At 48.0% G+C, this 25,001-nt stretch overlaps 12 protein-coding genes across 12 annotated transcripts; 3 read left to right on the top strand and 9 right to left on the bottom strand.

The window, feature by feature from the left end:
- Positions 1-770, bottom strand: ANOM_009583 (tetracycline transporter; the record flags this gene model as incomplete). The annotated part of the gene is made up of 2 exons (XM_015554839.1): positions 1-642; positions 702-770. Coding segments are annotated over 2 exons (711 nt in total), but the record flags the coding sequence as incomplete, so codon positions are not given.
- A 1,058-nt stretch (positions 771-1,828) lies between these two features.
- Positions 1,829-3,461, bottom strand: ANOM_009582 (uncharacterized protein; the record flags this gene model as incomplete). Its single annotated transcript, XM_015554838.1, has 4 exons — positions 3,193-3,461; positions 3,098-3,125; positions 2,522-3,035; positions 1,829-2,457 (listed from the first exon to the last, which is right to left on the bottom strand). The coding sequence occupies exons 1-4, from the start codon at positions 3,360-3,362 to the stop codon at positions 1,829-1,831; spliced, it is 1,341 nt and encodes a 446-aa protein (XP_015402374.1). The 5' UTR covers positions 3,363-3,461.
- An 867-nt stretch (positions 3,462-4,328) lies between these two features.
- Positions 4,329-4,529, bottom strand: ANOM_009581 (uncharacterized protein; the record flags this gene model as incomplete). The annotated part of the gene is made up of 2 exons (XM_015554837.1): positions 4,329-4,364; positions 4,434-4,529. The coding sequence occupies 2 exons, from the start codon at positions 4,527-4,529 to the stop codon at positions 4,329-4,331; spliced, it is 132 nt and encodes a 43-aa protein (XP_015402363.1).
- A 381-nt stretch (positions 4,530-4,910) lies between these two features.
- Positions 4,911-6,269, bottom strand: ANOM_009580 (NUDIX hydrolase; the record flags this gene model as incomplete). Its single annotated transcript, XM_015554836.1, has 2 exons — positions 4,911-5,712; positions 5,770-6,269. 2 exons carry the CDS (start codon positions 6,267-6,269, stop codon positions 4,911-4,913), a joined length of 1,302 nt encoding a protein of 433 aa, XP_015402364.1.
- A 683-nt stretch (positions 6,270-6,952) lies between these two features.
- On the top strand, positions 6,953-9,708 carry ANOM_009579 (SPX domain protein; the record flags this gene model as incomplete). Its single annotated transcript, XM_015554835.1, has 2 exons — positions 6,953-9,184; positions 9,243-9,708. 2 exons carry the CDS (start codon positions 6,953-6,955, stop codon positions 9,330-9,332), a joined length of 2,322 nt encoding a protein of 773 aa, XP_015402366.1. The 3' UTR covers positions 9,333-9,708.
- A 180-nt stretch (positions 9,709-9,888) lies between these two features.
- ANOM_009578 (uncharacterized protein) lies at positions 9,889-11,185 on the bottom strand (the record flags this gene model as incomplete). The annotated part of the gene is made up of 4 exons (XM_015554834.1): positions 9,889-10,045; positions 10,105-10,275; positions 10,395-10,922; positions 10,983-11,185. 4 exons carry the CDS (start codon positions 11,183-11,185, stop codon positions 9,889-9,891), a joined length of 1,059 nt encoding a protein of 352 aa, XP_015402365.1.
- Positions 11,186-11,865: 680 nt separating this feature from the next.
- On the top strand, positions 11,866-12,620 carry ANOM_009577 (DsbA family oxidoreductase; the record flags this gene model as incomplete). Its single annotated transcript, XM_015554833.1, has 2 exons — positions 11,866-11,910; positions 11,973-12,620. 2 exons carry the CDS (start codon positions 11,866-11,868, stop codon positions 12,618-12,620), a joined length of 693 nt encoding a protein of 230 aa, XP_015402370.1.
- Positions 12,621-13,282: 662 nt separating this feature from the next.
- ANOM_009576 (6-phosphofructo-2-kinase PFK26) lies at positions 13,283-16,183 on the bottom strand (the record flags this gene model as incomplete). Its single annotated transcript, XM_015554832.1, has 3 exons — positions 13,283-15,155; positions 15,446-15,895; positions 16,100-16,183. Coding segments are annotated over 2 exons (2,199 nt in total), but the record flags the coding sequence as incomplete, so codon positions are not given.
- A 1,138-nt stretch (positions 16,184-17,321) lies between these two features.
- ANOM_009575 (uncharacterized protein) lies at positions 17,322-17,921 on the bottom strand (the record flags this gene model as incomplete). The annotated part of the gene is made up of 2 exons (XM_015554831.1): positions 17,858-17,921; positions 17,322-17,723 (listed from the first exon to the last, which is right to left on the bottom strand). Exons 1-2 carry the CDS (start codon positions 17,864-17,866, stop codon positions 17,322-17,324), a joined length of 411 nt encoding a protein of 136 aa, XP_015402368.1. The 5' UTR covers positions 17,867-17,921.
- Positions 17,922-18,467: 546 nt separating this feature from the next.
- On the top strand, positions 18,468-20,603 carry ANOM_009574 (FMN-dependent alpha-hydroxy acid dehydrogenase). The gene is made up of 5 exons (XM_015554830.1): positions 18,468-18,749; positions 18,823-18,881; positions 18,962-20,210; positions 20,263-20,336; positions 20,412-20,603. Exons 1-5 carry the CDS (start codon positions 18,722-18,724, stop codon positions 20,496-20,498), a joined length of 1,497 nt encoding a protein of 498 aa, XP_015402367.1. The 5' UTR covers positions 18,468-18,721; the 3' UTR covers positions 20,499-20,603.
- Positions 20,604-21,557: 954 nt separating this feature from the next.
- ANOM_009573 (uncharacterized protein) lies at positions 21,558-22,848 on the bottom strand (the record flags this gene model as incomplete). The annotated part of the gene is made up of 3 exons (XM_015554829.1): positions 21,558-21,957; positions 22,045-22,553; positions 22,627-22,848. The coding sequence occupies 3 exons, from the start codon at positions 22,846-22,848 to the stop codon at positions 21,558-21,560; spliced, it is 1,131 nt and encodes a 376-aa protein (XP_015402372.1).
- A 945-nt stretch (positions 22,849-23,793) lies between these two features.
- On the bottom strand, positions 23,794-24,560 carry ANOM_009572 (ankyrin repeat domain-containing protein; the record flags this gene model as incomplete). The annotated part of the gene is made up of 2 exons (XM_015554828.1): positions 23,976-24,560; positions 23,794-23,913 (listed from the first exon to the last, which is right to left on the bottom strand). The coding sequence occupies exons 1-2, from the start codon at positions 24,531-24,533 to the stop codon at positions 23,794-23,796; spliced, it is 678 nt and encodes a 225-aa protein (XP_015402371.1). The 5' UTR covers positions 24,534-24,560.
- Positions 24,561-25,001: the final 441 nt, after the last annotated feature.

Below are 25,001 nucleotides of genomic sequence, written 5' to 3'. Positions count from 1 at the left end.
CTGGGGCGTAGCTTGGGTGAGCTTGGTAAGACGGGGGTGCGTCTCCGGAAGGCAGAGGTACAGATAGAGCGTCTCAGCGACGATTAGAAGAAGTGACACTCCCGCAGCTGTTGCAAACGGATTTGCAGCTACGGTCGTAATGTTGGACAGTGCCGCTCCCAACACTGGGCCGCAAGTAAATGCAATGCTAAAGCAAGCGCCCACCAGAGCCATGGTCGAGCCCCTCTGGCTGGCATCGCTGATATCAGTGGCTATAGCATTAGCCAGCTGCACATTGCCTTCACTAAGTCCGCCAACAATGCGACTAGCAACAAAGGTGCGAAAGTCTGTGGCAGCTATCCAGAGCGCGACGCTAAGGGTATTTCCCGCCATAGAGCATAGAAGCGCCGTCCTGCGGCCATATTTGTCGGAGAGACGCCCGATGAATGGGGCGGCAAGAGCCTGGAGGAAAGAGAAAAGCGAGCCCAGAGCGCCTCCTAGAAGGACGATGTCATAGCGGGAGTCAATTGGTATGGCAAAGGCGTTCTTGTAAGCGTTCAGGTAGTGAAATATCCTATTCAAGAGAGACAGAGGGGAAGGGTCTTCGTTGCGGTAGAACGTCAACAAGGAAGGAAATAGCGGCAGAATGAAAGTGAAGGATATCTGAGAGAGAATGGTTAGAAATAGCGCAGTCAGGTAGATGCGAATTGAGGGCCAGGTACCAAATCTAGAAGCAAAGATGTCATCAAGACCTTGAGGATCTTCTTCCGCTGATCAGCGGCTAGCGCCATAACGATTGATGGATGTGAATAAACGATAGAAAAGGGAAAGAATGAAAAGAAAGAACGAGAGGAGGAGGAGGAGGAAGAGGAAGAGAAAGAAGAAAAAGAAGAAGAGTCCAGTCTAGTCTAACATGAAGTTTCTTGATCGCAGAAAAGCTAGGGGAAGATGGTTCAAAACCGATGATCTGATAATTAGTTAGTTCACTCAATGCCCTTCCCTTGACTTATGTAATCAGCAACTTAACTGCCAGTGGCTAACTAGTTAGCTCACTAGGGAACTAGGTATGTACTAGGTAGTTAACTACATAACCAGGCTGCATGATTCGGCCAAGTACAAAGTATAGAATTACTTGTAATGATCCAGACAACTTGTACAGTGATATCTGCTGCTGGTCCCATTGACTAACTGCAATTTTACCATACAAAAACCTATGTCCAGCCACACTTCCGCTCACAAACTCTCTCGAGCTGTCAACAGCCAGTCTCCGTCCAATCACTACTACGTCCAACGGTCCAGCCATCATCCCCATGCGCCAACAAAATTAGAAAATAAAATACATAAGAAGAGTGTTGGTTAGCTAAAAGTGCTGCTATGAGAGCCGCACTATCCACGAGAAGGAAGGGGGGGAAGAGAAGAGATTAAAGAGCAATATACCATGCACGCTCAAAGATGCAAGACATGTACAACCAGGAACTGACTTTTGGAGATGATCTTCCAAAAGAAGAGACTTAGAGCCAAGGAGGCTTGTAGAGACATTAGCCAATGTCTCTTCCCTCAGCCCTCCGACCCCTTGTTGTAAGCATTTCAGAAGATTCGTCGCTTTCGTGACCCGTAACACCACCATTACCCATAACCTATTAGATAGGAATAGCAAGACAGATAGAGAATGCAGAAGGCCACAATGGCCGCAGTGAGAAAAAAAGAGACTTTCAGGGAACCCAAGAAGCAGGGTCAGAGAAGTCTGGTGTATGGCAAAACAGAAAGCGTGGGAACTGGTGACAAGACTCTTGTAGAAAGCCTTATCCCGACCCAGGAGGTAGGTTCACTGACAATTCAAGCGCATCATTTACTGAGCCCCAGTAGGAGGTGTGACAGTGTTGCCATTAGGTCCGCCACGTCCGCGGCCGCCACGACCTCTACCACGACCCCTGAAATCGCCACGTCCGCGTCCCCGAAACCCGTCACGTCCACGCCCGCCACGGCCACGGCCACGGGAGCTCGGTTGTCTCTGATGATGCACAACCGCTTCGAAACCGTCGCTACCTTGTGATTTAGGCACAGTGACATTCTCAGCACTATTATCCGTAGTCTCTTCTGCAGACACATTGTTGTCAGCAACTACAGGAGTAGCCTCAAGGCCAGTATCAGTCTCGGCTGGATCACGTGGTACTTCAACCCAGCCATCGGTATTCGCCGAAGAGACAAGAGAATCGCCAGTCTTGGGATTCCAGCTAGCCTCGGCAACAGGGTTAGCGGCATCGCCAACGAGCGTTTGCGCTGGTGGAGTGACCTGCTCGGGCTGGGATACAGCATTGGTGGGCTCGTTCACGGCGGGGTTTCCGGTGCCATAAGAGGAATCCTGGAGCTCAGTGTAACCCGCATTGGCCAAAGTAGGATCCGATTCAGGGGCGGTATCCGCGGTTACTTCTTCAGTTGCAGGCGCGTGCTCTTCAGAAGTCTGTTTCACTTTGCTATCTAATCGACCAGAGTTGTTAGCAACAAGTAACTGGGTCGTTGGGGCTGCAGGCAGTTGCCTTACAGGTAATCTCCAGTGCCTCCCCTTCGACACTGACAACCTTTTCATCCACACCATCAATTAGCTTTAACATCGAATTGACGGCCTCGTGCGACCCTCCATAAACCTGGTATAAAACACCCTCAAAGGCACGAGTCAGGTTGGAGGTTTCATCGCCAGAGCGTCTCATGGTAGCAGCAGCACAGAGGAATTTGCTCAAGCTAAGCAGACGCTGTCTCAAATCAATCTGACTCGCTTTATTGGCCTCAGAGACAGCTTTCTCCTGGATTGCTTCCAACTCCTCTTTATGCGCCTTCTCTAACTCGGCCTGCTGGGTGGCCAGGCGTTGCTCGTACTGGGCAGCAAACTCCTTGTAGTTGGCGATCTGCTCTTCAATCTGAGCGATAGTGGCTTGCAGACCAGGCTTCTTCAATGCCTGCGCCTTTTGGTCGGCATTGATCTTCTTCTCGGCAACCAGGTCATCGAGGGATTTTCCGGAATTCTCGGCAATGATGGCATCGACTTTAGCGGTCGCATTCTGTACAAGGCAACGTGAGCGGTAAGGGACACATGAGGGTAGTATGGGGCTTGGTCACTGACCAGCTTCTTCACAGTATTGCGCAAGTTCCTATAAGCGTACTCTTAGCTCCATATCAAAGTGCGAATGCGCAAGTCTTCATTTGAATATGACAAACCTTTGCAGTTCTTTGAAGTACGGGCTGTCAATGCTATCCACGCCGTTGGCGGTCGCTCCATCTAATTTCGAACTAACCGAAGGAGTAGAAATATGGTTTTGCTTGAGCTTCTCCGAGGGTGACTCGGGCTGTGCCTGAGGGTTGCTGTTATTGACAGAAGTGGCAGCCATGGTGCTGAAAGATGACGTCTCTGGTGGTTTTCCCTAGAAGAGAGTAGACGCAATAGAAATGATGTTGACGATTACAGAGATTTGATATAAGAAAATAGAAGAGAGATTTCGAAAATTTCAATATAAGAAGGATAAAGGATGAATTAAAGACGTGTTGGACGAAGAGCTAGAGAGCAAAGGTGTTCGAAGACGAAAAAGAAAGCTGGCGGTGCGAAAGATGCGGGTGGAACTCTTCCGAACCTCAGGCCGCTTCTGTCGCGTGCAGCTCAACAAAGCATCGCTCAGCCAGTAGGCACGCAGCTACCGAGTCAATGGCTGCAGCCTTAGGGCTGCATGTGCATCTTTTTAGGGATTACTTCTCTCTAAAGCCGATTGAACCAGGAAGAAGCGTAGGTGCCTGACATGAATTGGAATAGGTAGTCATAGAACAAATACATTGGGGTATCATAGTATAAACTCCTAAGTAACGCCTCCACATCCCTCATTCTTGTCCGAACTTGATATAACAAAACAGGGGGAAGGGCAAACTAAACGCCATAGTAGTACCTATTCCCATGCTCAACGCTAAGCGATAGAACCACAGCCCTGGTATCATGTAGACTCTGCCTCCCATTGTTCTCCGTGAGGGAGTTCAGGGATATGTACAGTGCATAAAATGACATTTTATGATCAACCCTTGAACTTTCGTAGTGTCCTCTAGAGGAAGAGCATGATAGTGAGTAAAAAGAGCTACAAAAACCACAAACACAGGAACAGGTCAGGAACATACCTCGGTCACCTTTTGGATGGAATTTGGGCCAATGTTTTTGTCACCAGCTTTGCGCGAACGAATTGATGCTTCGCGTACCAACCTAAAAAGGATCCTTCAGCATCAAATCCATAATCGGATTCTTGCCAGTAATTGCCCATTATCTTTCAACTTGTGGCCCGTACATAGCAAGAGGACTAGTAAAGAACAATAATCACTCACTCTTGCATGAAAAGCATATAGTCCAAGAAGATCTATGATATAGTAAAAGCAGCAAGTTACTAACTATCACTGCCGCTTTTCTGGCTTTTCAGAGCACTTACCAGTATATCAGCATTCTTGCTCAGGTTGCGATTCGACTGAGCTTTAACAATACGCTTCACCGTTCCGCGCGGATAAAGCTTTTGCGTGGCGGCCATCGTCACCGGTAATGTCGAAGAGAGACTAAGTACGGAGTATACTTAGATGAAACAGGCGGCAATGAAGACGATGGTCTGTTGATGTTGGTGGATCACCATAGCAAACCTTTGATAAGCTTCGGCTTGGCGTGTTTATGTAACATGTTTTACCAATATATTGCATGGTTTTGAAACCATATACCCATGTAATTTACAGTGCACATAACACGTCAGTCGTTCCGTACTGTACCTAAAGTACCACAGTAGAGCATGGACTCAACTTCAATTACATAGTTGAGATCATATATAGATTCATTATTATGTCTATACAATAACAATTAGCAATATACAATCATTTTCGCCGTCGGAATAGTTTCCATGCGTAAATCGCAGCTAAGGAACCTATGGCGCTCGCCACGCCAAGAGAACCTGGATAGCAACTCTGAGTTTGGCATAATAGCCTTTAAGCATGATACCAACGGCATGTGTATCCCGCTCCAACTCTCTGGTCCTAGACGACCCATAGTACCCAACTCCTAGACCCTCGATGCCAACTTCATTAGGAAAGCAGTTCGCGTCCGCAGCATCGTTATCGCCGGTTACAGTCTCAGCGGATGTTTGGCTGCCCACCGCGGTGTTGCTGGATTGCGATCCAGACTTGGCCCGGAGCTTGTTGCGCTTCCGTAGGCGATAAGTTAGGATGCTGGTAATTAATCGTAGATCGGGGGAGGTAAAAGTAGGGTACTCCCACAGCTGCACAGCTGTGTGAGGCGGGAGCATGTCTAAAAAGTCAGCTAGGATACCAAGTGTCAACCCCCATAGAAGAAGGGGCTGAGTTTGGTCCTCAGGATCAGCTCGGTCGCCGAAGAACCACGTCCTTAATCGTTGCATTATAGATGATCCTCGGCTATCTTTAGCGGCAACTTCAAGCGATGGATCGCACTGAAGGCTTTCAGTTGGTCTTAGCCGGACAGCAGAAAATTCCATGAGGCCCAAGATGTAGCGAGAAGTGAGACGGGTAATGAATCCAGATGTCTTCGCATAGCGCTGCGAAATATCGACATACTCCACCGTACGCTGCGAAGGAGAAAGGAGAGCCCTGAGAGGAACCCAGTGGGTTGATGCAACCTCAGTTGGCTGTAGTCGGAGGGTCGGGGAATCACTGCATGTTAGAAGGAAAACATAAGGGCAGAGAACCATCAAGCTTGGATCAACACCATCGTTAGCTGAGCTGAGAAAAACTACAGAAGAAAAAACGTACGGAACGGAAGTCCAACCAGTAGATACAACACGCTCTGGTAAATTGCCAACATATATACACTCATCCGCCGTTAAGTCGAGTCCTACTTCCTCTGATGCTTCCCTAATAGCAGCAGCTTTGTCGTCCGCATCTTCTGGATCTCGCTTTCCTCCTGGTAGAGCAACATGACCAGTCCAGCGATCTCCCACACGGGATGCTCGCTTAATGAAGAGAGCCTCGGCATCACCTTTCTGAACCCAGTCCTGAGAGAAAAAAGTATTCAAGCGTTGCTTGACTGACAAAGTGTTGTTCTCTTGTGGAGAGGGAGACGAGTGCTGCGAATCGGGCCAGTGGTTATACGTAGGTCGAACTCGAAGGACGAGGGCCACGGAGGCACGTTTCTTGCATGATGGCGGATTGGGAACATGAGGATACGGATGGTCGTGGAGGTACAGCAGTACATCATGAAGGGAACTGGAGAGCGGAACTGCTTCCAACAACTCGGACTTCGGGGTCTCCATCGAGATCAAACATCCAGGTATATGAGGCCACCTTTACCAACTAAGCAATGATATCTCAGCTAATAGGTAATGGAAACACAAGGGTTAAATTAGCAATTGAGGGTATTGGCAAAGTCGTTGGGGCCAGTATACTAGTTAGTAGGGAGGAGGCCAGAATTGTTGTCGGGATATCCTTATCGGCACCTCGGGTCTATCAGTATCGGTATTGTGAGGTATCAGAATAATAAAACATGCCGTGGCGTATTTACGTTACATGCTCCGTACACGGTTACCACCCAGCGGGTCCAAACGTCTTCCATCGCTGTGACTGGTCGATTGATGAGTGTGACACCTTACCCAAAATGGAAGGAAAGCTTTGCACGTGCGTCCAGACGCCATTGCGATAGTATGGACCATATGGACTAGTATGCCCCGGGGGGTAGGAGAGGTACTAGTCGGACTAACACCTACATGACACTATAACTGCAGGGAATTTTGGTCCACTGAAATTTTTTTCTCATTCTTTGCCACAGCTTCGGATGGAGTGAGTGAGCAGTGATCCATCCTATCTCTCATTTTCTCAGTTGTTGTCATCTTATCTATTCAATCGGACACCTTCTCTATCCCTTCGAACTTCATTACCGAGTGCTCTCCCCCACCATACTCGCATCCACAAAACGCTGCAAAGCTGTGTCTTGACCACCATGCGCTTTGGTAAAACCCTTAAGAATTCAATTTATCCCCCATGGAGTGGGAAGTACATCGATTACCACAAGCTCAAGGTCCTCTTGAGGGAGCATGATGTCACCGGAGATGGCAGTGACTCGGACACTCAATGGACGGAACAGGATGAGGAAGCTTTTGTCCAGGAATTGATCAACGTTCAAGTGGACAAAGTCAACGCTTTTCAAGTGGAAACTTCTCAACAGTTGAGGGAACGTACTTCTGCCTGTGAAACCAAGCTGCGGCCACTGGCACCCTCTGACGAAAACGAGGCACCTACTGTACTCAACGAAAATGAGAGAAAGACTATCGCTTCCGAAGTCCTTCAGGAATTAGATGGTATCACCAAAGAAGTGAGCGAGCTCGAGAAGTACAGTCGCATCAACTTCACTGGTTTCCTCAAAGCTGCAAAGAAGCATGATAGAAAACGAGGGGCACGGTATCGTGTCAAGCCTCTGCTTCAAGTCCGGCTATCGCAGTTGCCATTTAACTCGGAGGATTATTCGCCCCTCGTCCGCAGGTTGTCAGTGATGTATTCCTTTGTTCGTGAAATATCGAGTCAGGGTGTTGTTGAGCCCAGGGATGTGGAGGCGCCTCGGTTCGGCCAAGACTCATATTCGTCATTAAAGTTCTGGGTACATTCCGATAACATTTTAGAAGTGAAAACTTACATCCTTCGACGACTACCGGTCCTCATCTATAACCCTGGCACTTCTAAGGAATTGGAGACACTTCCAGACGACCCTACAATCACCTCCCTATACTTTGACACCCCACAATTCGATCTTTATACTCAAAAGGTCGCACGTGCACCAGAGGCTAGCTCTTTGAGGATTAGATGGACTGGAAATCTGAAAGATAAACCTGCCATTTACCTGGAAAAGAAGGTCGTGACCGATGATGATCGCAGTAAAGAGGTGAAGGTGCAGCTGAAGCAGAAGCACGTAAAAGAATTTCTCGACGGCGAGTATCGATTTGACAAGAAGCTCCACCGGCTGACGGACATGGGTAATGGAGAGTCGGAGCAGGCAGAATCTCTCAAGAGAGACGTGGATGAGTTGCAATCGTTCATAAAGGAGCACCAGGTGCAACCCATGCTGCGAGCCAACTATACTCGCACGGCTTTCCAAATTCCTGGCGATGATCGGATCCGCATCTCTCTCGACACGAATTTAGCACTAATTCGGGAGGACTCTTTGGATGAAGAGCGACCCTGCCGTGACCCGAATGAATGGCACCGTACTGATATCGACGATATCGGTATGGGATATCCCTTCAGTACCGTGCGAACAGGTGAAATCGCGCGGTTCCCATATGGTTTGCTGGAGATTAAGTTGAGGGGGGAGTCTGCACATAAGGCCGAATGGGTCAATGACCTGATGGTTTCACACCTTGTGAAGGAGGCTCCGCGGTTTTCTAAATTTGTCCACGGCGTCGCACAGCTTTTTGAAGACTATGTCAACAGCTTTCCTTTCTGGCTTGGTGAGATGGAAAATGACATCCGCCGGGACCCTGAAACTGCGTTCCAGCAAGAGCGAGAAAGAATTGCAAAACGGGCGGAAGATGACATGGCAGTTGGAAGCTTCCTTGGCAACAGGGCGAGCCCGTCTGTAAAGCCCTTGGTGGGATCCCCCATCTCTAGGTTACCGGACGTCGAAAGTTCCTCACATCCCAGGCCATCTCCACAGGTAGCACCGTCCCCCAGGCCATCTGCCCCAGAGGGCGTCTCTTATGAAGTACCTGAATCACTGGAGCAAGAGGACCGGCCTGTGACCCTGTCCCGTCTGGCTGCCTTGTTCCCAACATTTTCTTTTTCACGTGCAAATCGCGCGCAGCAGGCTTCTGTTGCTTTGCCACCGGGTGTACGGGAGCCAGGTACATGGATCAAGGATTCTGGGCCCGTCAAGGTTGAAAGCAAAGTGTGGCTTGCCAACCAACGGACCTTCATAAAATGGCTTCACGTCAGCATCCTTCTTTCATCGCTCTCCCTGGGTCTTTATAACGCTGCGGGTAAAACCAATGACATAGCTCGCGCCCTCGCTATTGTCTATACGTGCTTTGCAATCTTTTCCGCTGCCTGGGGGTGGTACATGTATGAGAAGCGCTCTCGACTTATCCGCCAACGAAGCGGGCGAGATCTGGACAATACTTTTGGACCGATAGTTGTGTGTATCGGATTGGCTATAGCCCTTGTTTTGAACTTTGCTTTCAAGGTAGGCGGAACCCGTGAATGGCCATTTCATTTAGACTAAAAGCTAACTCGTGGTTCAGTATTCCTCCACCCTAGAGAAGCTCAGACAGGAGCAGCCTTCTCACACTGATATGCCTTCTTTGGTCAATCAAGGTGGATATGCACTCTGAAACCTACTATTATGGCTGAAGAAATCCCAATAATCAGCCTGTCATCAATCAACAAAAGAAAAAGAAAAAAACCAAGCAAAGGACAATTTTCGGTACAGATAGCGGCAGCCTGGCTACTCAAGTCTTAACAAGAACAGAAGTTTTTGTATATTTGATCTGCACCACGCCCGTTGTTGTGGAGTATTCTAACAACAAAAAGTTCAAGGATGAATGAATGACTAGTGATGCTATTCGAAGGTGTTATGGGCAACAAAAAGACCAGCAAGATGGAATAGTCAGAAATCTCACTGACCGTTCAGTACCTTTAAGCTACGAAACTGTATTACCAACTGGACGACGTCACATGGAAGTCTACGTACACTCATATCGTCTTACTTTTTTTTCCAGGTGTATGTTAGTTATGTTTCTTTCCCCCAAATCCAATGTCTTGAAATAGCCAAGTTCCTCTCGTAGTTAGAAAGTTGGAATTGTCTAGAAATTCATGTAGGTCATTATGTGCCCAGGCATGTCTTTCTGAAGAATGCTGTTCAAATATGGGGAAGCAGGAGACCTATGTTCACGTATATTTCCCACCTGTAGGTCCCTGAATTAGGTGGGTGCGCTCAGGGTCCCGATTCTGTATCTGACCCCGTAAACTGTCAGGTGGTAGGATGTCTTTTCTTTGTACAGGGGAACCGTAAAGCACGCTTGGGACGTAGCCGTCGAAATTGGTTCTGACTCAATGGTCAATGATCGAGTGGCGTAGAATAAAGTCCACGGTGGCAGCACATACCGGTCGAGGAACCCACAAAATAACCAAAGATAGATAGTCCCTAGGAAGGCAATAATCCATTCAAGGATCCCTGCCTTTCGATAGCTTGCGCTTTCCTCCGGTACAGTCAGAGAGATAAAGGCCACTCCGAGGAAGACTTCTGTAAGGATCAAGGCTGTTGAGAGGGAGGCACTAATTCCGGGAATCAGTCCTGCTTATGCTTATGAGAACGGAAGATGAGAGTGAGAGATGCGACAAGTAGCAGCAAACGAAGGGGCCAAGTTAAAGAGACAGGAACAAAGTACACGTACAAGACTCGAACTCGTAAACTTCTCCTCCCCCAATCGTGTTGCCATACACCGAGGTGGTAGACGTACGACACAAATCCGAGTACCTCGTTCGAATATACGATGGCCGTACAGGCAGATTGTATCGCCAGACCGGCGAAACAGACCTGGAGGAAGAGGTGATGTGCGCTCTTATACCGAAAGGTATCCATGACCGCCAGTAAAATCAGGGCGATACTAGCCACGCCGGCCGCGAAGATGGCTAGCAGCGAGATAAGCTTTAGGGTTCTCGTAGTTTCATGGTCCTCTTCCTCCTCGCTGTCGGAATCCTGATAGTCACAGCCACTAAGATACGAACTGCTATTCCCAGGAAGATCATGGTCGCCATTGTCATTACGGTTGTCGGTTACAGGACATTTTACCAAGGCGAACCCCGGCTCATAGCGCACCACATGAACCGCAGCAACGGTGGTCACGAAACCCACGGCTGTAACAGAAGCGCCAACGAGAAAAAGTGGCTTCAGCTCGAAAGACGCTATGTCGGAGATGAAGCTATCTCCGCGTTAATACGCTATACGAAGGTCTAAGAGGCGGAAGCAGGAAGCTACGAACGCAACATGCTGGTTACTCTGTCCCGGGTATTGAGGCATGCCATGGGCGAGCCATATTGACAGTAGGGACGCCAGAGTTAGAAACCAGACAGATCCCGCCAACGCCGGGAAGAGAACGAGTCGATTGGCGGGAATGTTGAGAATGAAGACATGAAGAAAAAACCAAGCTGAATCATGACAGCAAAGAAGGGGGTTTGTGCTCATTGAGACTTGGCACAGTTCGATGCTTATAGCTCTGCGGATGTTGATTGCATTGGAATCAATTTACAGGCAAGGGAGTAGAAAAGAACAACAAGTGATAGTAACAATTATACTCCCATTTCCTTATGACCCAAGTCAGTTGATGTGCTTACCTATTTCCTGATCCGTGACTAACGAGCAGAATCAGCAGTGGAAATCGATCGGGCGGATTTCATGGTTCGATCCTCTTTTTGGCTTGCTTGACTTCCCCGGATTCCCGTTTCATGATGTCATTCGGTAGATGCAAGATGACATCAGCGGTGGAAAACAGATCACGACGTGCTGCTGCATACTGGTACTTAATACTACTTAGTAGTAATCTACACAGTATACAGTTTATTGTTTGACCTATTGATGCCTGAGTCATGGTTTATAAGTGGACATCCAGAACAATTGTGACTCTGTGTAAACACAAGTCTTTGTAAAGCAGCAACCTTCGCTCAGCGATTTCTACTTGCTGACAAATCAGATCTGATTATTAAACTAAGATAGATCACTAGTTAACTATGATGGTGGTAGGTATGTATATATTTATGTTTCTTTCATACTCATATCGTAGAAAACCCCTACGACATTTCTTTGATCTGATTTATGGTCTATCATAAACTGGGCCATTTGAATATACTACTACTACTACCACTACCATGACGAACTTTAACATCCAGATCATCTCGGACAGCGTTTGTCCAGTACGACCCCCTTCTCTTCATTTGTTTCTTCATACGCGACGTATATCTAACCTACCACTTAGTGGTGCTACGTAGGCTTGCGCCGTCTTTCCCGCGCCATCGCAACCCATAAATCTGCTCATCCCGCTGATACATTCACCCTCACCTGGCATGCCTACTACCTGGGACCCGACAGCCCGCCTTACCCGGGCAGAGACAAGAGAGAGTACTATATCAGCCGGTTCGGTGAAGATAGGTTCTCTCAGATCTCTAGCAAACTCGGCGAGGTTGGACGACAAGAAGGGATAGCTTTCAAATTCTCCGGCAGGATGGGGAATACACGGGATTCGCATCGGGTGATTTGGTATGCTGGGAAAAAGGAGAGGGAAGCTGGCGCTCCGGCGGCCACTGAACCGGGTGTAGTCGGTGGCTTGCAAACAAGGGTTGTCGAGAATCTTTTCAAGGCATACTTCGAGGAAGAGGGGAATATCACAGACCAGAATATACTCTTGGAGGCTGCGGTGTTGGCCGGACTAGATCGCGGTGAAGTAGAGAGACTTTTGGCATCCGACGAGGGAGGGCAGCAGGTAGATTTGGAGGCAGCTCGGGCCCAGAGGCAATTGGTTTCTGGTGTGCCCTATTACACGATCCAAGGGCAGTATGCCATTGGGGGGGCCGAGGATCCCTCGGCATTTTTGCAGGCTTTTGAGCAGGTGAAGCAGAACTCTTAGGCTAAGAGGACCAGGGGATAGTTGGGGAAGTGCAATGGATAAAGATTATTGTTCAGTCATGCCCGATTCATGAGAAAGCCATTGATTGCATACCATCTAGGAATCGTGTGCCAAACGGAACTAGAAGCAGACACGGGCGTAGAGGGCCGGTAGACCATGGTACCGCTCTCTGTCATTACATCTTTCTAAAGTCACCCAGGATCCGTGTTCTGCATAAACACTCCGTGGGAAATAACTTGACCTCAACGCCAACGCCATGCCATGCAAGCAGATGAAATCACCAGAAGCCACAAGAAAACGAGTAAGGGATCCAGCCATAGTGGATACACTCCTCGGAGCGAAGTACAACAAAGACAACCAGAAGATAAACAGAAAGAGGAAACAATTCTTTCCTACCTAACATTACATATGTTGGGTACATAACAGGCTGCACGTATCAACGCCAGAGTAACCATAACACCAGCAGCGAATGTCACCTGATTAAGAATTTCACAAAGCGCACAATGACGGCCAGCGAACTGTAACACCATAGTCATAGCCAAAGTCAAATATTCATTTCATAAGCAAGTCATAACAATGCCAGGACACGGCGGGGATCGGTGCAAGCTTCTAAAGATGGAGAGCACATCTCGTCTCTATCCATAACGGAAGTCATCGTACGATTAATTGGCGCTGGCTTGGCGTAGTTCAAAATTGGGAATATAATCGAACCAGTCGGTATTGGGATTGTAGCGGTATGCTTTGAACTCAACCCCGTATGGCTTGGGCTCAAGCATATACAACATCCCCAAAGGCACATCTAGGTCCGTCACCTCGTCGCATTTCAGGCCCTTGAAGTAGGCTAGAAGGACGCGTGCTACGGCTCGGTGAGTGACCAACAAAACATGATCGGTCATTCGCTCCACCTCGACAATCACTGCTCTAAGTCGGTTGATAACATCTAGGTACCCTTCCCCTCCGGGTCCTGGATACCTGTAGTACAGCTTGTCGCGTTTGCGAGTTGCGTATTCGTCGGGAAACGCTTCGCGAATTTCATCATATGTCATGCCCTCCATCTTTCCCGCATGAAGCTCGTCGAGCATCTTCATTTGCTTGACATCATATTCATCCTCGTTGAAACACTCGACCGTCGAAACCGCACGCTGCATCATGGAGGACCAAACACAGAAATTGCGTGGCCGGTCACTGGGAATGTACGAAGGGTTGGGCGGAGTGCTATCACCCGGACGGGGCGGAAACTTCTGCATTATCTCTTTCTGTCTCTGGTTCATTTCCCACTCATTTCGTTGGTGATCGATGAACCGAGCAAGTGCTTTGCCATAGCGATAGCCGTTCTCACTGAGTTCTGAGTCACCGCCGATTCGGCCTGCCTGGTTGTCCTTACTCTCGCCGTGCCTGGTAATCCATATTTGCCGCGGTGAAAGGTTGAAGTTCAACAGGTAGTAGACAACTTGGGATGAGAGAAAACCGTGAGTCTGATGCGACACAACCTTGCGACCCACGTCGATCATTCGGATATAAGCCATATTATGCTTTTCTTCGTATTCACCAAGAGGCACGTAGGATTTCTCGTATAGTTGAACACGTTTCTTGAAATCCTCCAATGCTTTCACTGGGTCCTGGCCCTTATAGTCCGGACCTGACAATTTCAAGCGCATGTTGGCCTCCAGCAGCTCTGGATCAACACAGCTGCTCTCGAGGAATAAGATACCGAGCTCAGGACCAGCACGCTTGCGAATATGATCTACAACTGCTTTGCGGCGCTCCATCGTACTGTTAGTTGCGTCAAGGATGCCAACACTGCCACCTCTGTCGAGGATATAGTCCAACAATTCGTCTAAGGTGTCCAGGGCTACCTGCTCTCTAAGCTTCACGGCCAGCTGATTTTTGGGGTCGAAAAAGCTTGCAGACTGGTCAAGCGGCTCAGGGGACGCTTCTTGCATAGAGAATTTGTCTTCTGGTGACGCATTGAATGGTGGCACAATAGTGATTCCATTTTGCCCCAGAGATGGATCTTCCTCCTTACCGTTAACGAGGATCTTTGTGGGGACAACGGGCGGCGGAAGTGAGTTTTCGAGTTCGGGAGGGGAAGCTGTAGGCTCATGGACCTCAGGAGGTGATAATATGACCTCGGAAGGGACCGTAGTCTTCCGGAGATGGTTCACCGCACCAACGCTGACGCTCAAACGTCGTACCGAGTCGACAAGATCTTTCTGGATCGAACTTGTTCTATGGTTCCTATGCCTTCCAGGAGGTGAGGACGACTTGCCAGCTGCAACGCGACGACGTTCTCCTACGTTGAAAATCTCGGTGTCATGCTGTAGCCAGTTTAAGTAGCGAGCCAACTTCTTGGTCACGTAGCTTTTCCCTCGCGCTGGGAGGCCGACCATAACAATGACTAGCTTGGACCCAACATCGCGTTGAGCAATCCGGCCATCAGGCGACACCTTGGATTTGGTGAGACCTGGAATATCAAGTGTGGTGGCACGAACCCGACCAGGTGTGGAGGCGGTCGTAGTTGGTGTGTTAGCATTGCTGACGAGGACATTAGTCTCAAGATACTCAAGCCGAAGGAACACCAAATCTTAAAAAACCAAAAGACTAGTAAGGCATCAAACAACAAGAAGCACTGAAACAGACACACAAGATCGACATACACAGCGACATTCGACGTGAACCGCCTGGCCGATATGGCCCGGAGGAACAGCTGCCGATCAAAAGTGAGGGAAATCTAAGGGCAATCTAAAATGCCCCGCGTTTGTGACTCAAAGGCTAGACAATAATAGACAACCAACGAGCGAGCGAAAAAGACAAAGGGAACATACAATTGTGGAGACGAAGGTGCGGTAGAAACCGGAGTGTCAGTTAGGGCGAACCCGACACCATCCTTGGATGCCTGTGAGCCTCTGTGGGCATCGGAATGCAGGTCATTTCCTAGCGCTCTTCCGACCAGCGTCTTTGCCGGAGGCATAAGAGTCGCATCTTTCCCGATTCCGGGCCTAGAACTTCCATTTAACGAGACTCCGTCGGGACTATCTGGTACACGGGTTTTCGGAGAATCAGGCGTTGACGCGCTTGTCATGATCGCTGAGCGTGCAATATTGGTGTGTTGTTGAGACATCCCCGCCAGTGGCGCAGGGGATGCAGCCAATTTTCGAGCAATAGGTTGGAGTTATCGCGATCGGGAACAGTTGTGGTAAGTCCGGGTCTTCACCCTCAGGGTACAGGTTGAAGTCCAAGACAGATGTAAATGATTCTTTGAATCAACCAATCTCCTGTTTAGAATTGGAGAGAAGTTCGAGGGTGAGGGGCGTCGACGGTTGAAAAAAAATTAGGAGCGGAGCTGCCGGTGGGCGGATGAGTCAAGAGCAGCACTAAACGTCACTGTTTGGCTTCAAACTCAACACCTTTGTTGGTGACCAAAGAAAAGCCGCCCCAAAGGAGGGGGGAAAAGGAGAGAAAAAGAAAAAGAAACCAACCTGGGCCAAGAAACCAGAGTACTGGTCTAAGAGATAACAAAATAATTCAGAAATGGCTATGACCTTTTCTTTTTCCACTTTTACCTACGCCGCTCAATCAGCAATCTAGGAGACAAAGAGACGGTTATAGATCAGTATACTGTAAGACTCCTTATTTAATCAATGAATAATATGGAAGAGAAAAATTGTAATAACATGAAGTGAATAAGGGAGCTACCTTAGGGGCAGACAGTTCAATCAGCATATATATGATTCCAGCTTACAATCTATGAAGTCACTGGTGGGTTGTCAGGACGGACATACAAAGTGGTGGATCTCCGACGTGTTGATCTATGGAAACATGATGTCAGGAAGTTGTCCACCATGTAAATGTAACGGCCACGCTGGTTATAAGTAATCATTTTCCCTCCCGACATGGCCGAGATAAATATTCCCCCCCTCCCTTCCACTTTCTTACCAGTAAGGTTGTTAGATCTTCACCTACCGCGTACATGAAATTAAAGTCAATTTATCTTGGCTCCAATGGTTCATGGAAACACGGAAAAACCGAAATGCTTGGCCTAGGTAAGGGTATAAAAGGGACTTTACTACACAGTACCATCAACATGAAGAGAAGGATCGGCCCACTAATCGTGCTGATCCACTTTGGATCAACTGATTCGCACTGTGTCTGAACCTCTGTAGTGGGCCAGAAACATAGAGGAGCCTCTATCACCTTGTTTAACTAGTACTGTAGGCCGCAACCGTGGTCTTTGCCAGCACCTCTTAACACTTTCCTGCGTGAAGCCCCTTCGGTCAATGTGTCTCTCCTTGCAGCTGACTGTCGAAGCCGCCAAATCCACCATGACCAACGTTGCATGTCAACATGGATTATCATAGCAACCTAAGCATATAGAACGTCTTGTGTCTTGTGTTACATTGTTGAAGGCATCCGCTGGGCTGCTCTCTGTGATATACGCAGCCTCTGTCGCATATAAGCTTGGCACTTGGCATCGTCGCTATCAGCAGAGCGGTCTGATGATTTCCGCAAGGCTTGTTCCTCTTCACCTTGAAAATTCACACAGTAGCGGATACTAATCAAACAAAGGGGTAGAAGGACAACTGCATTCCGCGGGATTCTTGGCGCTTGGCAGTTACGCAGGTTGTCATCACATTGCCCAAGATACGGAATATAATGAACCTGTTGGGCTTTTATCACTCCTTTGAGCCTTTGATACCCCGCCTACTTATCCAGCCTGAGAGTGAGAGCAATCAGTGTAGCGTATGCGGCAACACTCAGAGCCGTCAGTACGACCACCGCATTTCCGCTCGTTCGAAATTTGTGTCGGTGGATGCCATCCTCCCCCACCTCCGAGAAAAATTGCCTATTCCCTTGTTGGCGGCGGAAGAGACCAATAATGAGCACACCGGTGCCGTAGATAGCGAAAAGTGCCCCTGTACTGTAGAACTCGCTAGTGAAAATCTTGAGCACAACGAGGGCAAACGAAAATTGTGATAATGCTGTCCGGACATAGGCTCCCTCAAATGTTCGCTGAGCTGCCCGCACTTCAACGATCTCATCGGTTGTTAGCGCAACCGTGCGAGCCCGGTGCATCCGTAGGCGATATCGATCAGCAGCACGACGCTGATACTAGTCAGACCGGAGCATATTTGAAAATAAATAAATAAATAAAGTATAAAAAAACGGTGCAACACAGAATATGATGGGCAACATGGAAGTAAAAGAAAGAGCACCGTAACTCAAGTCAGCAGACGCACCTCGAACATCGCGACGCACTATTTATGCACGCTTAGTGTTCTTAACGACTCGATCTAAGATGGCGATGCCATGTAACTAGCTAGGAGGATCCTTTGGGGAGACACGTTGAGTCCGCCTCGAGTAGTTAAGGTTGAAGCTTTTGCTCCAAGAACCTGATGGAAGTTGGCTTCCGAAAGAGAAGGATTTTGCGCGGGGAGGAGACATCAGATAAAGCTATACCTAGAGTAGATGCACGTGCGGGGAGCAGCTGATCAGAAGTGATAAGGGAAGGACCCAACTACTAGGACTACTACTACTACTACTACTAATGGTATGTTGCGTTGTGCCTCTACAGATAGAACCTGAATATCGGTATTTCCAAATATACTCTTTCGCGAGTGACAATATATGTTGTTTTCACCAGAACGCAAGATAGAACGTCATAACTCGTTGGAACTCCGAAACCATTTATCCACCAATAACCGTGCGATGTTCTCTAATCCGCAAGAAATAGCGGGCCCGTCCCAAGGTCGGCTATCAAGTTTACCAAATGTAGCAATCTCAATGGCCGCAGTCCATAGTGGTCGTCCACTCCCCCCTCTTACTACTGGGTCTTGCTTCCCCACACAGCTCCTGGTCGGAGTCAAGTCCGAGAAGCCTATTTATGCACGCTCGGTCGTTGAATGGGGTTGACAACGAGTAGTCTGTTGCTGAAGTCTAGGTCGGTCGGGTACATGACTTAGGAGTCCCGTTACTGAAGGGCATCCTTTCTTTTTCCTACCCCTGTCGCTACTCTTCCTCTCGTACATCTCTTTATCCAGCCCTTACCACATCTCCATTTCACGAACTAATTTTGAAGACACAATCGTGCTTGGTTCCGCGAAATGGCCAAAGTGTTCGATGCGGCGGAAGGTATATTGTTTCTCCTCTACTCCGGCCTGAATTATTGCCAGCCTGATGTGCTAATTGGCAACCAATCGTTCAGTCGCGAAACATAATACTCCAGACAGTTGCTGGGTGGTTTTATATGGGAAAGTGTACGATGTACGAATCTATCCAAGAATTAAAGCTTCATTTTTCACATGTTACACCTCAAACTAATCCAGTATAACATATTGTCATAGGTCACCGACTTCCTCTCCGAGCACCCCGGTGGTTCCAAAATCATTCTGAAGCTCGCTGGAAAGGATGCCACCGAAGAATACGACCCCATCCACCCCCCGGGCATATTAGAAGAAAACCTGAAGCCAGAAGCGATGCTTGGAACTGTCAACCCAGATACACTTCCAAAAGTGCAGGCAGAGCCAGTACCCTCGTCAAGCGAGGAGAATGAGGGTCCACCCCCAATGGAGTCTCTCCTCAACATGGATGACATCGAACAGGTGGCTACTAAGAACGTGAGCAAGAAGGCGTGGGCCTACTACTATTCTGCATCTGATGACAAAATCTCCAAACATTTCAACACCGAAGTTTACCGCTCAATTCTCTTGCGGCCACGGGTTTTCATTGATTGCACACAATGTGACCTGGATACTACGCTGCTGGGGCATAAGCTAGGAATGCCAATTTATGTGTCCCCTGCCGCGATGGCTCGATTGGGCCATCCTGCTGGTGAGGCAGGTATCGCCGAAGCTTGCCGCAGCTTTGGAGCCATGCAGGTTATCTCAAACAACGCATCTATGACCCCGGAGCAAATTGTAAAAGATGCAGCCCCCGACCAAGTGTTTGGATGGCAGATCTATGTTCAAATTGATCGCAAGAAGAGCGAAGCGATGCTGGCACGGATAAACAAACTCAAGCAAATCAAATTCATTGTTCTGACTCTGGATGCCCCAGTGCCAGGCAAACGAGAAGATGACGAGCGGGGAAATGCTGTCGGAGCATCAGCGCCAGTTCCAAGCGCGGCGAAGGTGGCCGATAGTGCTGAAGATGAAACTTCTCGGATCAATCAATCATCTGGCGGTGTTGGAAAGCAGCTCTTCGCTGGAACAGATCCCTCACTGACCTGGAAAGAAACTTTGCCTTGGTTGGCTGAACGTACTAACTTGCCAATTGTCCTAAAGGGCCTGCAAACTCATGAGGACGCCTATGTTGCCTCTCTCCATACACCTCAAGTCAAAGGCATTATTCTTTCGAATCATGGTGGTCGTGCGCTCGACACTGCTCCCCCAGCAGTGCATACGTTGATGGAAATCAGAAAATATTGCCCGGAAGTATTCGATAGATTGGACGTTTGGGTCGACGGCGGCATCCGACGCGGTACAGATGTTGTGAAAGCGCTATGCTTGGGCGCGAAGGCCGTGGGAATCGGGCGACCTGCCCTGTGGGGCCTGGGGGCTGGCGGTGTCGAGGGCGTTAAGCGAACTCTGCAGAGTATGTTTCGGAACCCTGATAATCGAGAAACAAACGACTGACTGAGGCTTAGTACTGGCGGACGAGACCAAGACATGCATGCGATTACTTGGTGTAGATTCTGTGGATAAGCTGGGCCCCCAACATGTAAGACTCCTTCGTTACTGTCTCAATGACAGCGAGGTTCCCCATCAAAGATACTCCGATGCTTACACTATATAGATCAACACCCGTCTTCTTGAGCAACAGATTTATAATGGTCCATCAGGCCTCGAATCCATACGGAGCGTTTTCCGAGCGAAATTATAGACGGTATGGACACTGCTGTATGAGTGGCCCGCTTTTATTGGAGAAGTCGCTTGTTTGTACAGGTCTACAGCATATATCATACACTTTAAATCATACAGAGCATGTTCAAAAAGAAACTATTCGACTCTTGGCTTTGCGTGGTCTGAGCAAAACGAAAAAAAACTGGAGAACAGTGCCCGGTAATGCATATACATGAATAGCGTAACTGTAGACGATTGAAGGCACACTTCGCCTGTGAAGCGATCAAAATGTCAAATCACCCTGTTCGAATATTCCATCTCCTTCGATCTCTAAGGTGTTCCATATGTGACTCAAACTTATAGTTCGGGGACCAGCTATTCTTGTTCTTCTCCATCCTATCACTAATTAGCATTTTCAAACTTATATGTCTTCCCTCTCCAACTAGTCCGTGAAGAGTATATACACATCCAAGCTGCTACTGTCGGAACAATATAGCCGAGATTGCCGCCAGCTTCCTCAATAGAGAACCGGCAATTCTTTCATCGATCACGTTGTGCATAGCAGACATTGATTTAAGCTTCTTACTTACAGATGAATAACACGACTGCCGACAAACTGTCCCACACTGGGGCACTGGATCATCTAGCAACAAAGTCTCATGACTGTCGCTCAAGGTAATTCTGATCGAAGCATCGGGGCTCGCATATATCCCAAGCATTGCAAGGGAGTTATATCATTCCATGTTTAGCTTGGTATCTAAGATCTTTCCACGCCTTTTGACGCGTCAAACGGGCCCTGGGTTTCGGCGTTGCTGTCCCCGGCTGAACGACCTGCATGTCTCTCCATTTGCGAGTCTGCTCGATATAATGGGTCAATTTAGGCCTTGACCTGGTAGTGGCCACCATTTCGGATTGAAATCGACTGTTCACGGATCGGGAACCGGATACTAACCCAGCGGGCAAATATGTAGTAATGACCATGCTGTGAGATAATTTGACTGACATATACCTCCTACAGCTAAGTCGTAGGTCAAGAACTGTATCTCCATAGTGTTCCTATTTGTACTACCAGCAGGATATAGCAAACGATAGAATTTCTCTACTTCTTGAACAAACACTCCCACACCATTCCTTTGAACCAAGTCTTATCTTTCTCCCAGGCTTTGACGATCAGATCCTTCCCAAGCCTCACAACATCAGCAATCTGCTCGTCTGTTCCCCATCCAGGGACCGTACTGCCGAAGAAGATCAAATGGGTCCCTACGTGGATTAACGTCCGGAACGCCATTTCGTCACTCAAAGCAGGATACCCTTCTGTGATGCCCTGAATGATCCACACTCCAGCATCGACATCTTTGTAGTGCTTAAGCTCGTACAACTCGGCCATCATTTGGCCCAGGTCAAGAGCCCGAGTACCGCACTGAGCGAGTTCCCAGTCGATGATGAATAGGGGAGTGTTAAAGTGCTTTGTGTCCAGTGAATTTTTCGGAAGTATGATACTGATATCATTAGTAAACCCACTTTTCCTGTTTAACCTGGTAGGATAAAATAAATAGAGAGAGCGAGAAAGACATAGTGGCACTTACTTCCCCGACCAGAAATCCCCATGGATCACTCCGAATCCCTCTCCATCTTTCCTACCCGACTCACTCTTTGCCATATCCCTGACCTTCTCGAAAACGCCTCGGCTGCCCTCCAGGATTTCAGGGTACTTGCTGACCATGTTTACCAAACTATCATAGTTTATGCTGAACTTCAAATCCCGGAAGAAGTGGTTTTGCTCTAACTCCAGGGCCACATCAGTCTGCGCCGGCTCCTTGGCCCAAGAATGAAAAGAACTCAGCCAGTGCCCCAATGCCCGACCAAGAGACACCGCCCATTCACGGGGTACAGATCGAGCCGAGCTGGGCGAGACGAAAAAAGATTTTAGATCGACGGAATCAGGAAGATCCTCCATAACTTGGGTGTTGGTGAGCGGATTGAATGAGTACATATGGGGTGTTTTTGCCGTGAATTGACTGGTTGTGTCTTCATCGTTCGTAATTTTCGAGCTGGGGAGCTTATCCAGTGATGTCAAAATGGATTTTTCGATGAGCTAGTTGTTAGAGTATCAGCCAGGGTTGTTCGTCTCACTTCGCATAATCGGGTAGTAAGGCAGGGACAGTTACACAGCGTGCGGCAGATAATTTAAATTCGCGATTTGACGCTACATAGTCCTCTGTATGCTTGACGACGACGGTTGTAGTTCCATCTGGAAGTGGCTGAAGCAGAGTGCCACGAAAGACAAAGTTGGCGGTCCCGCCGCTTAATTGCTCAACAGATGAGCATGCATATGGAGTCGTGGAAAGCTCCGATAGTATTGTATCTGGTGAGATTTCGCTGTCGGTCATGATGCCGTATATCCAGACAGACAAAAGAATGAGGACGTCTTCAATTCGAGGGATGGACTGAGTATCTTTGAATGGGTCTATAAGATCGTCAAGGGAAGAAGAGCACAAGTAGAAACTGGGCTAAATTGGTTATATACTACCAAGGCAATGGGGATCTCCCCTAAGAGAAGTTACGTTGTAACGATTTAGTCTCCACTTTGAGGCCGTTATGGTGCCTTCAATACGAGGCACCAATGACTCATGAAGCGTTGTCCTCAGTCGGCGTCCCGATTTGGCAGTAATGCTGTATATCCATCAGAACAATAGCGATCCAGCATTATAGGCAGTGGCTTCCATTTTCGAACTCATCGGAACTCCCAGGCTAAGTGCACATGATATACTTAGGCACCAGATCTTGAAAAAGCTACTAGTAACTCATCAAGGTAGTAATTTAATGGTGCCCGTACTAGCTATCCTAGGGTAGAGCGATGCAACCCCAATTAAATACTGGACACTAGTAATGCATCATTTCGCCAACACCATCCCAAGAACCTGATTTGCATAGGGGTATAAGGATGATTTGATTTTCTTTCTCTCTCTTTTTCCCCCTTAATCTCAGGGTGAGATTGTAAGAAAGGGATTTCAAAGACTCGCTTTTTGTACAGTATGACTCCAATTCATAGGCGAAGAGTCCAATGACCAGATTGTCCACTTTGCTCTTCCTCTGAAGTCATATTGTATTCCATAATTGTACATGTTGTTTATTTTGTCAAATACCGCTTAAGCGCAGTAGGTCTGTAGTCCTATCTTCAGCAGTGAAAATGCCTGGGAGACGTTCAGCAGCCAATTTCCTCATATCGGTCCAAATTACAACGTGGCCACATGATAGTTAGGTTCAACAAGGCTTTTACTACAGTATCTCGCCTCCAGAAGAAGAGCTGATTAAACCCACGAATTAATTGACAACTATTCATCGTGCTCAGGAGAAGCGTTAAAGTCGGATGAGTTAGGGTCATTCAGGAAATCAGAAAAGAACTCGTTGGTGCCCTCAGTCGCCTCCAAGTACGGACTTGAAAGCATATATGCCTGATTCGAAGTTAGTGTTGACCAGGTTCTGAGATATTTGATCTTCATCTTTGACCACACACCTCGACGCCTCTCGACATGTTGCGACGTTCAATGTCAGCAATATCACGAATCGTATCAGCTACTTCGGTATTGTTCAGAAACATGGCAACATGAACAAACATATCCTCGAAAGGAGAGATAGAAAGGCCTGGGCCATATTTGACCAGAGCATTAACGACAAAGGTCGTTCCAATATAGCACGCCATGAGGAAAACACCACGGAACAATACCTCGTCCTGAAGCTGGTCATTTAGACCCATTTCCAGCAAAGCTCGTACAACAGTCGATCTACCCTGACGGATAGCGTACATGAGCTCTAGCATTCCGGTCTCTCGGATATTCACATGTGCCAAGAGACGTTTAACAACGCTCACTCGGTTCAGCAAGTCAGCTACATCAAGTGCAGAGTAACCAGCGTGGCTAACAGCATCGCGAGTTGCTCCCATCGCAAGCAACTCAGTGACCCGCTCAGCATCATTCAGTAAGCATGCAATGTGTAGCTCGCGCGTAATATTGAAGGATGTCCGTGCTGGGCGATGTGGATAGGAGTAAGTAGGCTCTGCAGTAGTGTCATTCATTCCATTTACGGCTTTCTCAGCCACTGCACCTAGACCATCCTGTTAGTTTGAGTGTCTTTCATCTGATAGCACTGTGTGTTATATATGGCTCTCACCATGGGGCAGCATTAGAGGATGCGAGCCAAACGTACCCACTGCTCCTTAGTTTTGTTGCAGTTCTGGGATGGAAGGCCCAAGGCTGTCGTCGTGCACCAGAGTTTTAGAGATTAGTATGGGCTTGATATTTTGTATATCCCTTCTAAACTAATCATCTCTGGGGAGAACCTTATAAGAAGTTAGATAGGGACAATCTCTCAGGCACGTATCCCGTATATTCCTATTCGATGTTAGGATAAATAGATGAGGAAAGTCGCACGCTATCAGTGATGTAGGTGCAGAATTTTGTCAGCTGTGGAGGACCAGGGGGCTACCATATTAGGGAGAGATCAAAAAATGTTTTAATGGTGCAATCAGAGGCTGGTAAGAGTA

The sequence above is a fragment of the Aspergillus nomiae genome, assembly GCF_001204775.2.
Source record: "Aspergillus nomiae NRRL 13137 chromosome Unknown contig00447, whole genome shotgun sequence".
Classification (NCBI taxonomy): Eukaryota; Fungi; Ascomycota; class Eurotiomycetes; order Eurotiales; family Aspergillaceae; genus Aspergillus; species Aspergillus nomiae.
This window is presented reverse-complemented; position numbering and strand designations above follow the sequence as displayed.

Coding starts and splice junctions, on each gene's coding strand:
- ANOM_009574 (XM_015554830.1), top strand. CDS start 18,722: ATGGCCAAAGTGTTCGATGCGGCGGAAG. Junction 20,211..20,262: donor CGTTAAGCGAACTCTGCAGA/GTATGTTTCGGA, acceptor ACTGAGGCTTAG/TACTGGCGGACGAGACCAAG. Junction 20,337..20,411: donor ATAAGCTGGGCCCCCAACAT/GTAAGACTCCTT, acceptor TACACTATATAG/ATCAACACCCGTCTTCTTGA.